This window comes from Stegodyphus dumicola, chromosome X1, assembly GCF_044657685.1.
Source record: "Stegodyphus dumicola isolate Sdum_Otavi_A_Nest chromosome X1, ASM4465768v1".
Lineage (NCBI taxonomy): Eukaryota > Metazoa > Arthropoda > Arachnida > Araneae > Eresidae > Stegodyphus > Stegodyphus dumicola.
In genome coordinates this window covers 120746770-120759902 of record NC_140780.1, presented here as the reverse complement: position 1 = coordinate 120759902, position 13133 = coordinate 120746770, and the positions used below count along the sequence as shown (strand labels likewise).

The window sequence follows — 13133 nt, the reverse complement described above, 5'->3', positions numbered from 1 at the left end:
CATTAAAACCAAGTGCGGTACGTTTTCTTTTTAAATTTTCCTTGCGGAATAAAACTGCTAACATTTAATTGCATGCTTGCAATTTCCTTGTGGAATTCTGCAGGGACTACAAAGAAAAAGTGTTCTGCGATTTAATTGAACTCTTTGGCGATTAGTTTACTTTCGCCGTAAGCTAGAAATTAATTCAATATTTAGATACTGAATTTGTGACACTTTGTAAGTTCCTACGTTCCATGCAAGCCAGATTAAATTGGTACTACTCTAAAGCTTTAGTTTTCTTTCTGGAAAGTTTAGTTTGTATTTCTTTTCTTTCCTAAACTGTAATCATTTAATGAACATATGTTTCAGCCTGTTTTAAAGCTGCTAAATAATAGGCTTGTTGTATAATATTTATGTATGCGTTTTAAGCAGAAAATGTAGTTTAAACAAAACTTGAGAAAAACTTTGAAACTTGAGATATAAAATATGGATTTGACTTATTTTAAAAATATGGAATGATTATTACTCTATTATTCCTTTCCAATCGATTAGCAATAAATATATACTGAGACAAAACTCCATGTCCAAACACCATTTCTTTGAAAATAGATTTCTGGAAAGAACCAGCAATATTCAATGATTTTAACCATTCACCTCACGCCTCATAATATGCTATGTAACAGCATTAATATTAAAAGGGATGATTCATAGGTTGATTCTTTCTCGGTTTAGTTTTAGGTAAAGATTAGAGTAAATAGTAAACATTCAGCAAAAGGTAAGGAGTGGGAAATTTTCAGTATCCAGCTTTCTGTTTTATTTGGTGCAAAGTTCAATGAGGCCATATTCGAAAACTACATTACAAAGAAGTGGTCTGCATCAAAACAGCTAGCTGCACAAGAAATTATTTACGATTCCCTTGGGTATTATGTATAATAATGTTTAAAATTTATTCAGAATCTTTGATGCATAAAATCACTGAATAAAATTAAAATTTTACCTTTCCAACCATAAATTAATTTAAGTGCGTATTACATGGCATATTTCTAAACCTTTACTCAGTGACTTGTTTCCGTTTTTAATTTTGCAAAAGAATATCATTTCAGACAATCTAGAATATATATATATATATACTAATGTCCACAAAGTTGGCAATATACTATTCAAGCATTCTTCCAGGTTTTTTATATATCTAACTGATACCACAGCCATAAACAAGACTATCTACCTATTCCCTAACAGAAATTTCATAGAGAAATAATTTCATACATCTCATAGTACATTCGAGAAAGATGGATATATTTTTGTTCTTTAATTTACATCTAATTTCAAAATTTCTCAAAAATATATAGATTTTTATGAAAATAGTTTGAGCCTAGAGGTTAGACAGTGTTATAAATAGAAATTATATTTACGAACCTCTCATACCTTTATGCTGAAATTGCCTATTTTTATTCAAAATTGCATCTTATATAACCCACGTAGAGCAAAACACGTCCATTAATAAAACTAACTTTGATGAGGTAAATAAAAAGGTTTCCACAGCTTATCGTACAAAATTCGCAGAGAGTGTAAAATACAAAAACCACCGTAAGGGTGTATTTAACCATTATTTTTATCAAACTGCCACTTTGATCTTTGATGTAAAGAGTGATTAGCAATTAGTCTTATGGGGTTAGTTATAAAGTTAATAATGAGTTCTAGTTTACTCAACACCAGTTATTAATGCCAACTTCTCTTTTGCTTCCCTAAACCTAATCGAAATCTCTTAATCATTGAAAATTTACTCATGCTTTTCCTTCAATATCTTTATGAATTTTGTACGTAAATAATGCACTGATTTGCATTAAATATTTTAAAGCATAGGAAACAACGGTTTTTTTTTTTGTTTGTTTGTTTTGCTTTATGGAGAGAGAATAAAAGTCAAGTTTTGTATTATTGAAAGCGTTCATTTCCTATTTGCCGTGGAAAGTAATGTCACAGGGAGAGTTACTTAAAAGCAAAAGCATGAAACCATTCAAATGGTAGATGTTCGAGAAGTATCAAGGCGATATGCTTCTTATTACATAATTAACGTTATGGTACCTGCGCCGTCGATACTGTGGTTCTCCAAAGCCCTTGCTTCCGAAGCACTAAGATGAATCCCTGTACCACCCAACCAACCCTTGACCACGTTCGCGTTGAAGATTCTGTGACTGTTATTCGAAGTATTCAGCGAGAGACAGTGGGGTCGCCATCCTCATTATTATTACTTGAATTCCCAAGTGAAAGAATAAGTGTTTCTGATAGACTTCAAGAGCCGATGACAGTACTTACGTTTAGAACCAGCAGGAAACTTCTCTTCTTAAGGAATCCTTCTGGCGTGCTAGGACCTTTGTAAGACAACCCCATTTTATCTTTTTCTTCATGCTGCGGAGAGGGATTACATTCTGCTGCATGAGTTTACAAACCTTTATATCGGTGGTATAAATTGTTTTCATAATTATACATCGCCTTCTTTGAGAAACAAATACGTGAAGGTGCATATTTCGTATCAATAAAGCTTACAATTACCTTTTTCAAACGTCCGGTATCAGTAAAAAAGCCACTAGTCTTGCACTTTTCTCTTTTGAACAAACAGAACTCGGAATGTATTCGTGGTCTTATATCTCTGGTAGTTTTAATTTTCCAAATTTACTGAATGTTTCTAATTATGAAACATTCATTCATAATTTCAGAGAATATTTAACTATGTGATGGTAACTGAAGTCCAGTTTTAACAGATTATCATCCTTACAGATGCTTTTTCCAGAATTCATTCACTAATCTGAAGTAAGAAACGATATTTTTTTAGATGAAAATAATTTTCTGTAATTAAAATGACTTAACACTGAACAAAGCCTACAGTGCAATCAACATACCCAATACAATTGTTTTTAGACGTCTTAGGTACTAGTAAACAATCAGTATTATGACATTACCTGGCTTCAAATAGAATACATATTTCTATTACAGATGACGTTAAGTGGTATCTAATAAATTAACTTCCTAGCTTACCTGTATGTGATCTTCCTAGCAACTGAGCGGCAAATTCGCCGAACACTGTTAGTTCAGCCTGGGCTCAAATCCATGAGAACGGGCTTGTTGCTGAAACGTTTTCGTGGTTTTTCTCATGTGCAACGTAGATAAGAGTCAGTTTCCCTTAGAATGTTCTCACCGAAAGCATCTCTTCACTTAAGCAAATGCCCCTATCTTTGCCATAACAAAATAAACTAAACCAACGCTTGAGTTACAGGTTTAGCTATAAATTTCTCCCGCTGAGTTACCAGTTCCTTCCTAAATTACAGTGTTCTTGTGAAAAATGAGGTAGAGCTCTAGTATTATTAGGAAAATTACCTTTTCAAAATATTCAGTAAGAAATTTTAATGCATTTGTAAAATAGTCCAATATATATATCAGAGCCGTGCCTACATAGTTTTTCACCTGAGACAAAGCGGTAAATGTGCGCCCCTGTATACAATGCAAGATTATTTATTTACCTTTTTGTGGGGGGTGAAATAAATTAATAATACTAAATGATGTTCGAAAACATAACATTATACAATATTGATTGTTCAAAGGTTTTGGATTTTACATTTATTAGATTATTTGAAATTTATTAATTATGAATTTGAAAACGTTTCGTCTTTGTGATACATTAGTTCTAATTTTCTTACTTTATGTATTTAATATATATACATATAGAAGAAGTTAACTATATTTATATATATTTTATGCTCATTAAAAGTAATTATTTCTAGGGAAAATACAATAACTCTTACAGTAATATTTAATTACAACTATGTAAATTCCACAAAATACGATATAACGATTAACAATTTTGAAATGGAAATCATTAAAATACGCTTTTTGATAAATGGCAAATAATATTAAGTATAAATAAAATATCTACTCAAAAATTTATAGCATAAACGTTTCAATCATATTTATAATTTAATTTTTCTTGCTTTTAAAGAAGCAAAATCATCAATAATTTTTTCAAAATCTATTTGATTACTCGACGCATGTTCTATAGAGAGAATAGCCATGTTTGAAAATTTTCCTTGGCCTACTGTAAGTCTCATATAGTTCATTATAATTTTAAGTTTGCTAAAGCTTCTTTCGCCACTAGCTACAGTAACTGGCAACGTTAAAAAAATTCTTAACGCTGCTTCCAAATTGGGATAGAACTGAACTAAATTATAATCGTAAATTATTTTTTAAAGTTCTAAGCTGGTAGCTGCTTTAGTGTCCGGATTTATTGAAATAGCATGGTTTTTAAAACTAGGTATTTCTGGCTGAATTCCCCAGCTTTCATATCATTCAGATATTTAAGTTATAAGCTGCTGCCTTTTAATTACTTAAATCTAATGACATTTATTGTTCACCAGTTAGAAACTGAAAATCGGAAGAGATTTCATTTAACTTTTAGTATCGTCATTTCAGTTGTGAAATTAAAACGTGGAACACTTCTTCAATTTCTATAAAAATATTTTTTTCTGAAAAACTACGATTTATATCGATTGATTCCTCACAATTTGATTTAATAACTCTTCGTTTCCGTTTCCCTTCAAATTCTGATGATACATTCATCTGTAAAGCTGAAGTTTTACATTTTTCAAAAATTCATTGAGAAATGTTTTCTCTAATTTCCTGTAATGAAAGACATGCACTTCTATTAAGCGTGTGGATTTATAGAAGTTATAGTTTTTGACTGCAAGGCTTTATTTACATTTTCGATTTCTTGAAATATTAAATTCCAAGCAGATAACAAACATAAAAATTTTTAATTGATTTATTTCAAAATGCTATTATTTTCAGCCCATTGCAAAGATTTGTGATTTAATGTCATATCTCTCAATAATCTATGTACGTACTTCTGTTATTTATAGATCTAATTCTTTAACAGCATATGCTTATGATGACCATTGCGTATCCGTATGACCTTTTAATGTTGTTTTCAAAACGATCATAAGTGCATCCCATCTACTTACTAAGGATACAAAATAATTATAAATCCTCTGTACAGTGCCAAAAATATTAACATACTTGAATTTGTCGAAGCGGTTATTTTGGAGAAGAAAAAAGAGAAAAAAAAAGAAATTGCAAAGAGGATTCAGATTTTAAATTAAAGTTAAATTAAATTAATAATTAATTTAAAAGTGCAATATTATCGTACATTTTATTTCCAATCAACCTTGTTTATTCTTTGGATACTATTCCAGAAGGCGTTTATAAAATTGCAAAACTCAGGAGTTGTGTAGCCGTCTCTGTTCAGGTAGTGGACTTTGGCAAGTTTGTTATGACTAAGAGCTTAAGTAAATCTTAAAGCTACTTTCAATAACAAATTTTAATGTTAAAAAATACCATACAGACTACTGTGAAAGTTCATGTCTTTTGAGAATAAATGAATGCTATTAGTTTTTCTTTTTTTTCTTTTTTTTTTTTTTTTTTAGCTGGATTGTCTATAACACAAACTTCTTTTAATAGTCACTGTTGTATTCCGAAATTAAAAGTTAAAAATAATAAGTTTTAAAAATAAATTTCTGAATTTTTGATCGAATACCTAATTTGGAGCCCCTTCTATTTGTTCACCTGAGGCAAGTGCCTCACCTGCTTCACCTTCGTTCCGGCCCTGGTATATATTAACTTAAATTAAGCTACATGAATAGTGTATGGTTTTTGTAAACTGTTTTTATCGTTTACTTCTATTTTTTAGGTAAACAAACCTGAAAATACGTTTTATTGATTTTCCATCAATTATGCGCTTTCCATTTACGTTCATTTTCAGGTAATGCCTAATATTAAATCATATATGTATGAAAGAACTTCGGGCAGATTATTGAATTTGATGTAGATGGCATCCGGCATCTGAGAATTTTCCTAGATATTATAACATATTTTTGGTTATTTTATTTCATTCTTTTCTTTTTTTCCTTTTTTAATGTATGGAATTAACGCTGTACTTTACATTATATGTGGTTATTTACCCATACTTAAATGACTAAAGGCCCAACTTTTTACTCAATTTGTATGTTTTCAGCAATCGAAAAGCTAATAGAAATGTCGTAACGTAATTTAAGGGGTGACGTGTTTAAATGATTGGTGTCTCACAATGAAACTTCAAAACCGTTTTTTCTATTTAGGTTTAAAACAATGAACTCAGAACTATAGTATTTATCATTTTCAGAGCATAAAGATTTTATTATTAAATGTATAAAGTTACACATTTTGTGACGTGCAAAAATTGTTCATCAGCAGTGTTTTCAAGGTGTCTTCTATGTAGAAGATAGATAGATATTTTTCATTGTAAATTACATTTTCCGTATTCCAGCATACATTCTGCTTCAGACAGGTTGCATAATCATTTAAGGTAAATTACATCAGAGTTAAAATTTTATTTGAACTTTATTCAAGAATATGCCATATCTCACATAAATTTTAAAAATTATAATAAAGGAAAAGTCTATTTAAAAAGAACTTAAGTTTTGTCGATAATGTTTACGTACGTAATTTCGATAGCTTTTATTTGCAAAAAAATCCGAATAGAAGAGCCTTTTCTATCCTATTATTTGCCAATACATTTCATTTAAGTTAAATGTTATTTTAGTTTTATCTACACATTTATTTGATTTTATTATAATAATATAAGCAAACTAACAAAGAATTTAATTTTATTATATAATCTTTTATACTTTGATCAACGATCCAAGATTACTTCCGAAAAAACTGCAAGCTGTTCATCAGCTTACACAGCCTAACACAGAATCTATATCCGGACCTAAAATACATAAGAAGCTTACTAACTATCAAATCTCTGCAGCATATTAATATGTATGTTTCAAGAAAATCGGAGCAGTTTTTACAAATAAGTTGAAAGGAATACTTCTGTGGATAAGATCTATATAAATGAGATAACTCGTTTTGAAGGCAAAACCCCTCCCGAGAGATAGCAAAATGCAGCCCTTTAATTCCGGTAAACTTTACATTCATATGAGTAATTTCATTGAGATAACGCTGGCTATAAGTTCGTGTAATCTTTAATAAAGACATTACTCTTTGCCTGCTTTTTATATGCATTTATTTCCTGTTATTCTTACAGATTTCGTAAATTTGTTTTTATTATTCAACGTGCCTATTTTTTTCCGCAAATCCATTATTTATAAATATATTTCTTTCAATTACTTGACAAGCGAACAACATCTTCATTGGTATCTCAAGGAAAAAAGAAAATCTCTACTTGTATTGCTTATATAATTAAAGGCACGAAAATAAAGTATAAATTATATGTATATATGAATCCGCAACATTTTCTCAGCTTCTCAACAATTTGAAAGCTTTGGTCAGAAAAATACACATGACGCAGCAAACTTCGGACATTTTATGCAATGATTAAAAAGCTCTGTTTAAAAAAATAAAAATCTTCATTTATTACAGACGTGTTGCTGTATTAATATACTTTTAGGATCTAATTTATTAAAGTTCTAAACAGGTGTGCAACAAGATAATTGTTTCTTCTAAAGAGTTATCTTGAAAATTCCACGTAAACAGATTTTTATCATACATTCTCTTTTTATCAGGCGTTTGTTTCCCTCCATAAAAACTTAGGAAACGTCTCATTAAGTTGAGGTCTTTTGTGAGAAGAACTTGTTAACTGCAAACATGAAAATTTCTATTTGCGTTTTGTTCACTTTGCTTACAACAGTTTATTGTAGGGTCATCTCTTACGATGCGTCGGCACCCGAATTGAAAGCTCTAGGCAGTAAGCTTTATTCCTATATTTTACAAATCTTACGTAGCTTTAAGACTGATTATATATTTATTTTTTAACAGCAGAATGAAATATGTTTTCGTATTCTCATTGTTGCTATGGAATTCTGATTCAAAATGTGAGAGTGTTTCATCATAGATTACAGATTCGCATTTTATCTATTAGGGTTAGTGAACTTTCAAACAAATATTCTATTTAATCTATGTTAAAAATCAATTGAGATACTTCCATTAATGTGTATTAAATTCTAAAATACAGTAAATCAATATCAGCGCTGTCCGTAGCAATAATTTGCAGCTAAAGGCATATTTTTCTCTATAATTATTCGATTGATACATTTTAGTTTCTTTCATTGCTTCCTATTTGAGTTTTCCAAAATCAAAATCTACATCTGCACGTATGTCTTTCTGTACAGTTATTGAATCAATATTTGTTACATTTTTACTGATGGAATAAAAGAATCAGCTTCTAAAAATGGTATTTTAAAGTATATAGATGAAAGTGTGTTTCTTATCCTCGTAAGAGAAATACTAGCGAAATATAGTGCAAAACATAGGTATAAGAGAATGAATGAATCTGAATATGTTATTATAACAGATAAGAACTCCATGCGGATCGTATATTGTAAAAAGAGTTATTGTAAAAATGTCATTTGTTCTGCTAAGTCTTTTGAAATATCCAAGTTAATACACGAATTTATCAAGTGGCTAAAACACTAAGACTTGAATTATTATTATTTATGTCAATAGTCAACGTTAACTGCATTTGTTTTAATTCCTAAATGCACTCAAAAAGTAAATAAAAGGTTAAGTAAAAATAAATTCAAGAAAATCGAAATTACATACTAAAAATATTGTACGCTTTCTAAACCAGCAAAAGCTAAACACACAATCTTTGGAAGATAACATTAGAGAATAAATTAAATTATTTTGTTTCAATGAACGGGTTAACTTCAATATTCAGAGAATGGTGTGTTTACTTATTAAGAAAATAAACAGCATAAGCTTCAGGCTTCAAATTCAAATCAAAATAATTAGCCTGTTATTTCTTGAGAGTTTCAGTAACATTCTGCCTTAATAAAATGCTAAGGCTTAGCAAGTTATGACTTAATACGTTTAGTTAGATCAATAATTGTTATAATCCTTATAAGCAATTCAATTATTATGCGACTGATACTCATCATATTCCAGACGTAATTTGTTAAGAAATAAATAAATTCATAAAATTATAATAAATATTAATTCCTCTTACAAAAATAACATTTAAGTATTTTATTTGTTTTACAATTTTGAGGAACAAAAAAGACTGAAATTCTTCTAATATAAACTATTTTTTCCCAGCGTTAACACCATCTATTTAAAATAAGAAAATATATTTTCCCTCACTTAATACTAGATATTTAAAACTATAACTCCTCGGAATTAATAGCATATATTTAAAATCAGAATATAGACTTTTGGTTTTGATACTCAAAATTTTGAAAATAGTTTCTTTACCCATAGCCATATTTAGTTTTTCCAGAAAATAGAATGGCAAATTTCTACATTGCAAAATATCTAAAAATTCACTAAGTTTTCAGAATATGCTCGTGTTCATGAAATGCTAAATATGTTTTGTTCAGAAAAGAGGGTTAATCTAATAATTGAACTTATATCTCCCAAAGGTTTTTGAAAAAGGAATTCACATGTAAAATATTGTGCTCAAGCGTGATATTACAATACTATTAAAATAAACAAACAATAACAAATACTAAAATTTAAGAAATAATTACAAAATTGAATGAAAACGTGTTCAGGACTTTTTTGAAGGAGAAATTAGCAACAAATCCGAATTTAAATTTTATGTTAAAGCTCTGCATTATATGGCAGTATTTCTCAACCCTTTTAAGACTGGAGAAAGAAGACATATCAGTAGGCTTTCATAGCAGAGAATTAAATTATATTGTTTATCAACTCCCACTGTTTCTGTAGTGCTATTGAAGGAAAAGAGTCCTAAGCCTTTAAAAGCATGATTATCTTTCAGGCGCTTGTTACTTGAATTCGATTTTCTTTTTAATATCTAAGGAAAATAAATTCAGAGATATTCTTGATCCTGTATAGATCAATGGTGTCTAAGAAAGAGATTTCCTTTCTTTAAAGTATCATACAAATCAATAATGGCTTCCGAAACTAGAAAGGGATTTTCCACTCATGCGGAGACTTCGCTTTTCACATTTAAGTTTTAAACAAACAATTACTTTCATACAAAAATTCCCAGGATCACAATATAGTCGTGGAAATGCTTTCAAAATAGAACTAAGTTTTGTGAGAGTTAGCGTGATATTTTAAAGGCTTCCTTTAAATTTCGTTATAGGAATAAAACTGAATCATACATCAAACTTAAAAATGTTGGCCCGCTTTCTATTTCATTAGGAAGATAAAATAAAATACGAAGACCTTATAGAATTAAATATTAATTATAATATATATTTTATTTATTGCGAAATTCTTAGTATTGCCAGTATCATATATAAGATTAGGACATTCACTGAGATTTTAAAACGACATATGATCACCCCACTTACAATTTAATAAATTAAACTTTAAATCTCAATGACTGACCTATCAAATGAAATGGCATTATTGAAGCTACAATTCGATCGACTGGCTATAATATTTCTATTCTTGAAGTGTTTTTAATAGCTCGAGATCCGAGCAGTATGGCAGATTAACCGATTGCTGGCGTTGCCGACGTGTCTCTGTTGATACATTAGGCGTTATTGATAAAAGGATTAAGGATACATATACAAAGTATTGATAGCTTAGGTGATCATATCCCACTTCTGTAGAGGCAGTGTGTTCTGCAATGTGCAATAATCAGCACAGCTCTTTTGATTCCAATGGCAGAGCATGGAGAGTAGATATGAAAATATCTTATATGGCTAGAAAGTGACTCCTGCTAATTTCATGTTTTAAATAGCAACGAGATTTAAGTAAAGTATCACTTCCACTTGATCGCTTATAAACAAAGTCTAATTTGTTGTTCTAATAAATAGAAAAATAAAATTCTAAATTCATTATGATCTGCAAATACATTCCCACTATATTTAGGTATCAGTAAACAATGTTCGTTAGTTTTTGGAATCACCGAATAGTGATCGTGGTGGGTTTCCTGATCGGTAAGAAATAATGCAATATTGTATTTTCGAATTTTCTATTTTCTCTTGCTCCTCGTTATCATCAACATTGCAAGAGAATAACAAGTGCATTTTTTTTTTGGTAACAGGACTGCATTACAAGAGTTTTGACGCTTTGCAAATGAAATAATCTTGTAAAAATCCATCTTTTCTACTAAATATCATATCCAGATGTAATAGATATAACCTTTAAATGTGCTGCATTATTTTACATTAAACTCTTAGCACAGCGATTCTATATTTTTTCATGAAACTATGTTAACACTTCGAAGTAAAGTGCCACTAATTGCTTATCATACATAGTGAAAATCTAGTGGGTTATTTTAAGTTATGAGTTTATATGCATCACAAATGCATATACGAGTGTTAAATACGAGATATGAGAAGTCTTACATTATATCTCAATAAATATTTTCACGAAAATCTGTTGATAACTTCAAGTACAGTATTACTTCTGGTTCATCCGTTTTGGCCAAAATCTTACATGTTGTTTTCCCTTTGATATAGAAGTCTTAAATATTAAAATTAAAATATTTTGAATTCTATTTTTATATAATTTTTCATTAAAAACTATTATGGGATTCAAGTAAAGTGCTACTTCCGGTTGTTTAATGTTACACAACATATAATCAACTCCGCATAAATACAGAAAATGTACCGTGGACGAAATAATCGTCACATATAAATATACATCATTGCGAAAATAGTAAAAACGTGTTGTGTGGAATTCAATTCGTGCTTATTCATTGAAAACTCATTATCGAGTTTTTGGACCGAAATTATTACCTCAGTTACCACAGCATGTAATGTTGACGGGAAGTGATAACCAGGCATTGGTCGAGGTTTACATGCTTAACTCCACGGTTTTGATATTTATAAATCTAAAATATAATTTGACTTATTCTTTTATTAACTTCGCTATCAATAGCTACTAGTACATATACAATCTTTAAGTGATCAAATTTTAGTGTAGAAAAATGCATCGTAAAGCATGGCTCAAAAAGCGAAACGAAGTTGATAGCATCCTTTTGATTTTTCGAGAAAATCCTTCAGCAGTTTTTCGCAGCTGAATATTAATCTTTTTGCGGATTGTGTAGAATATCTCAGTGATAAAAGCGCTAATTTAGAGAGGTATTTAGAGTTGGCAAATTGTCAATCTAATTTTCGATGTTTTGAAAAAGTCAACTGGGTTAATGAAAACTCCAGTTTTGAGTATTCACAAGTTTACCATAGAACAAGTTAGATGATACTAAAAAAAGATAACTTCTTTAAATTCAAGTTTAAAGCTTCAAGTAAGGCAGCTAGCTGTCTGTCCAGTGGCATAGAATTACATTACGTTTTGTAAATGCCATGCAAAAGGCGAGGATAACTTAAATAACGCACATGATAAAAAATATTTTGCTTACAGTTTTAATAGAAGCTAAGGTTACTACAGCTAAATCTAAAAAAATAGAATTATTAAGTTTTCCGAGTATGGAGCTCTATATAAAGGAAGAAAATATTCTGAATAAAAAAATAAATGACTCAACGATTTATAACAAAAGACATTACATAACAGAGACCTCATCGATTGCAAACAACTGGCAGAACCTGAAGTTGCAAAATAGGAAAGTTACAAATTACTGGCACGGGAGGTTGTAGAACAAAGCAAACAGTTTGAAATGCCAGGCTTAGATTCCAAAACAAAAGTCTTTTACATACAGATTTATTCATTAATGGTAAGATTGAAGCGGAGAATGTAAATTTAGTGTGGAAAAATGATGCATATTATTTTCTAGGAAGGCGGGGGTGGGAGGAATTCAAAAAGCAATAATAATGTAATTTGTTTTCATGAGCGATTTAATTATTTTATATAGTAGACTTTAGCAGAAAATCTACGATATGTAAAAGTATACATATAGTATAAAACTTCGACAAGCGTAAAGTATTGTTAGATAATTCGAACTGAATCCCAAAACATAGGAAACTGAATCAATGAGTAAATTTTTCGGAAAATCGAATTTTTGGTTACTGGAAATTTTTCTGTTCCTTTCACGTGTTAAAGTTCGAATGTAAGTAAATGTGAAAGCAGTCCACCAGAATGCCTTGAAAATGAATAATTAATTTCAGACTAAAACGAATTGAGGATAATTACATTTTAAAAAGCGGAATTAATAATGTTTCTCATAACAGATTTATAACTCTTTCTCACAA

At 29.8% G+C, this 13133-nt stretch overlaps 1 protein-coding gene across 1 annotated transcript in view; it reads left to right on the top strand.

Moving 5' to 3' along the window:
- The first annotated feature begins 7601 nt into the window (after positions 1-7601).
- The window catches only part of LOC118193450 (pancreatic lipase-related protein 2-like), a 43172-nt gene continuing 37640 nt past the window's right edge, over positions 7602-13133 (top strand). The window contains exon 1 of the mRNA XM_035364545.2: positions 7602-7756. Within this exon, the coding sequence (XP_035220436.1) occupies positions 7657-7756 (100 nt within the window). The 5' untranslated portion in view covers positions 7602-7656. The remainder of the gene's footprint in view (positions 7757-13133) is intronic.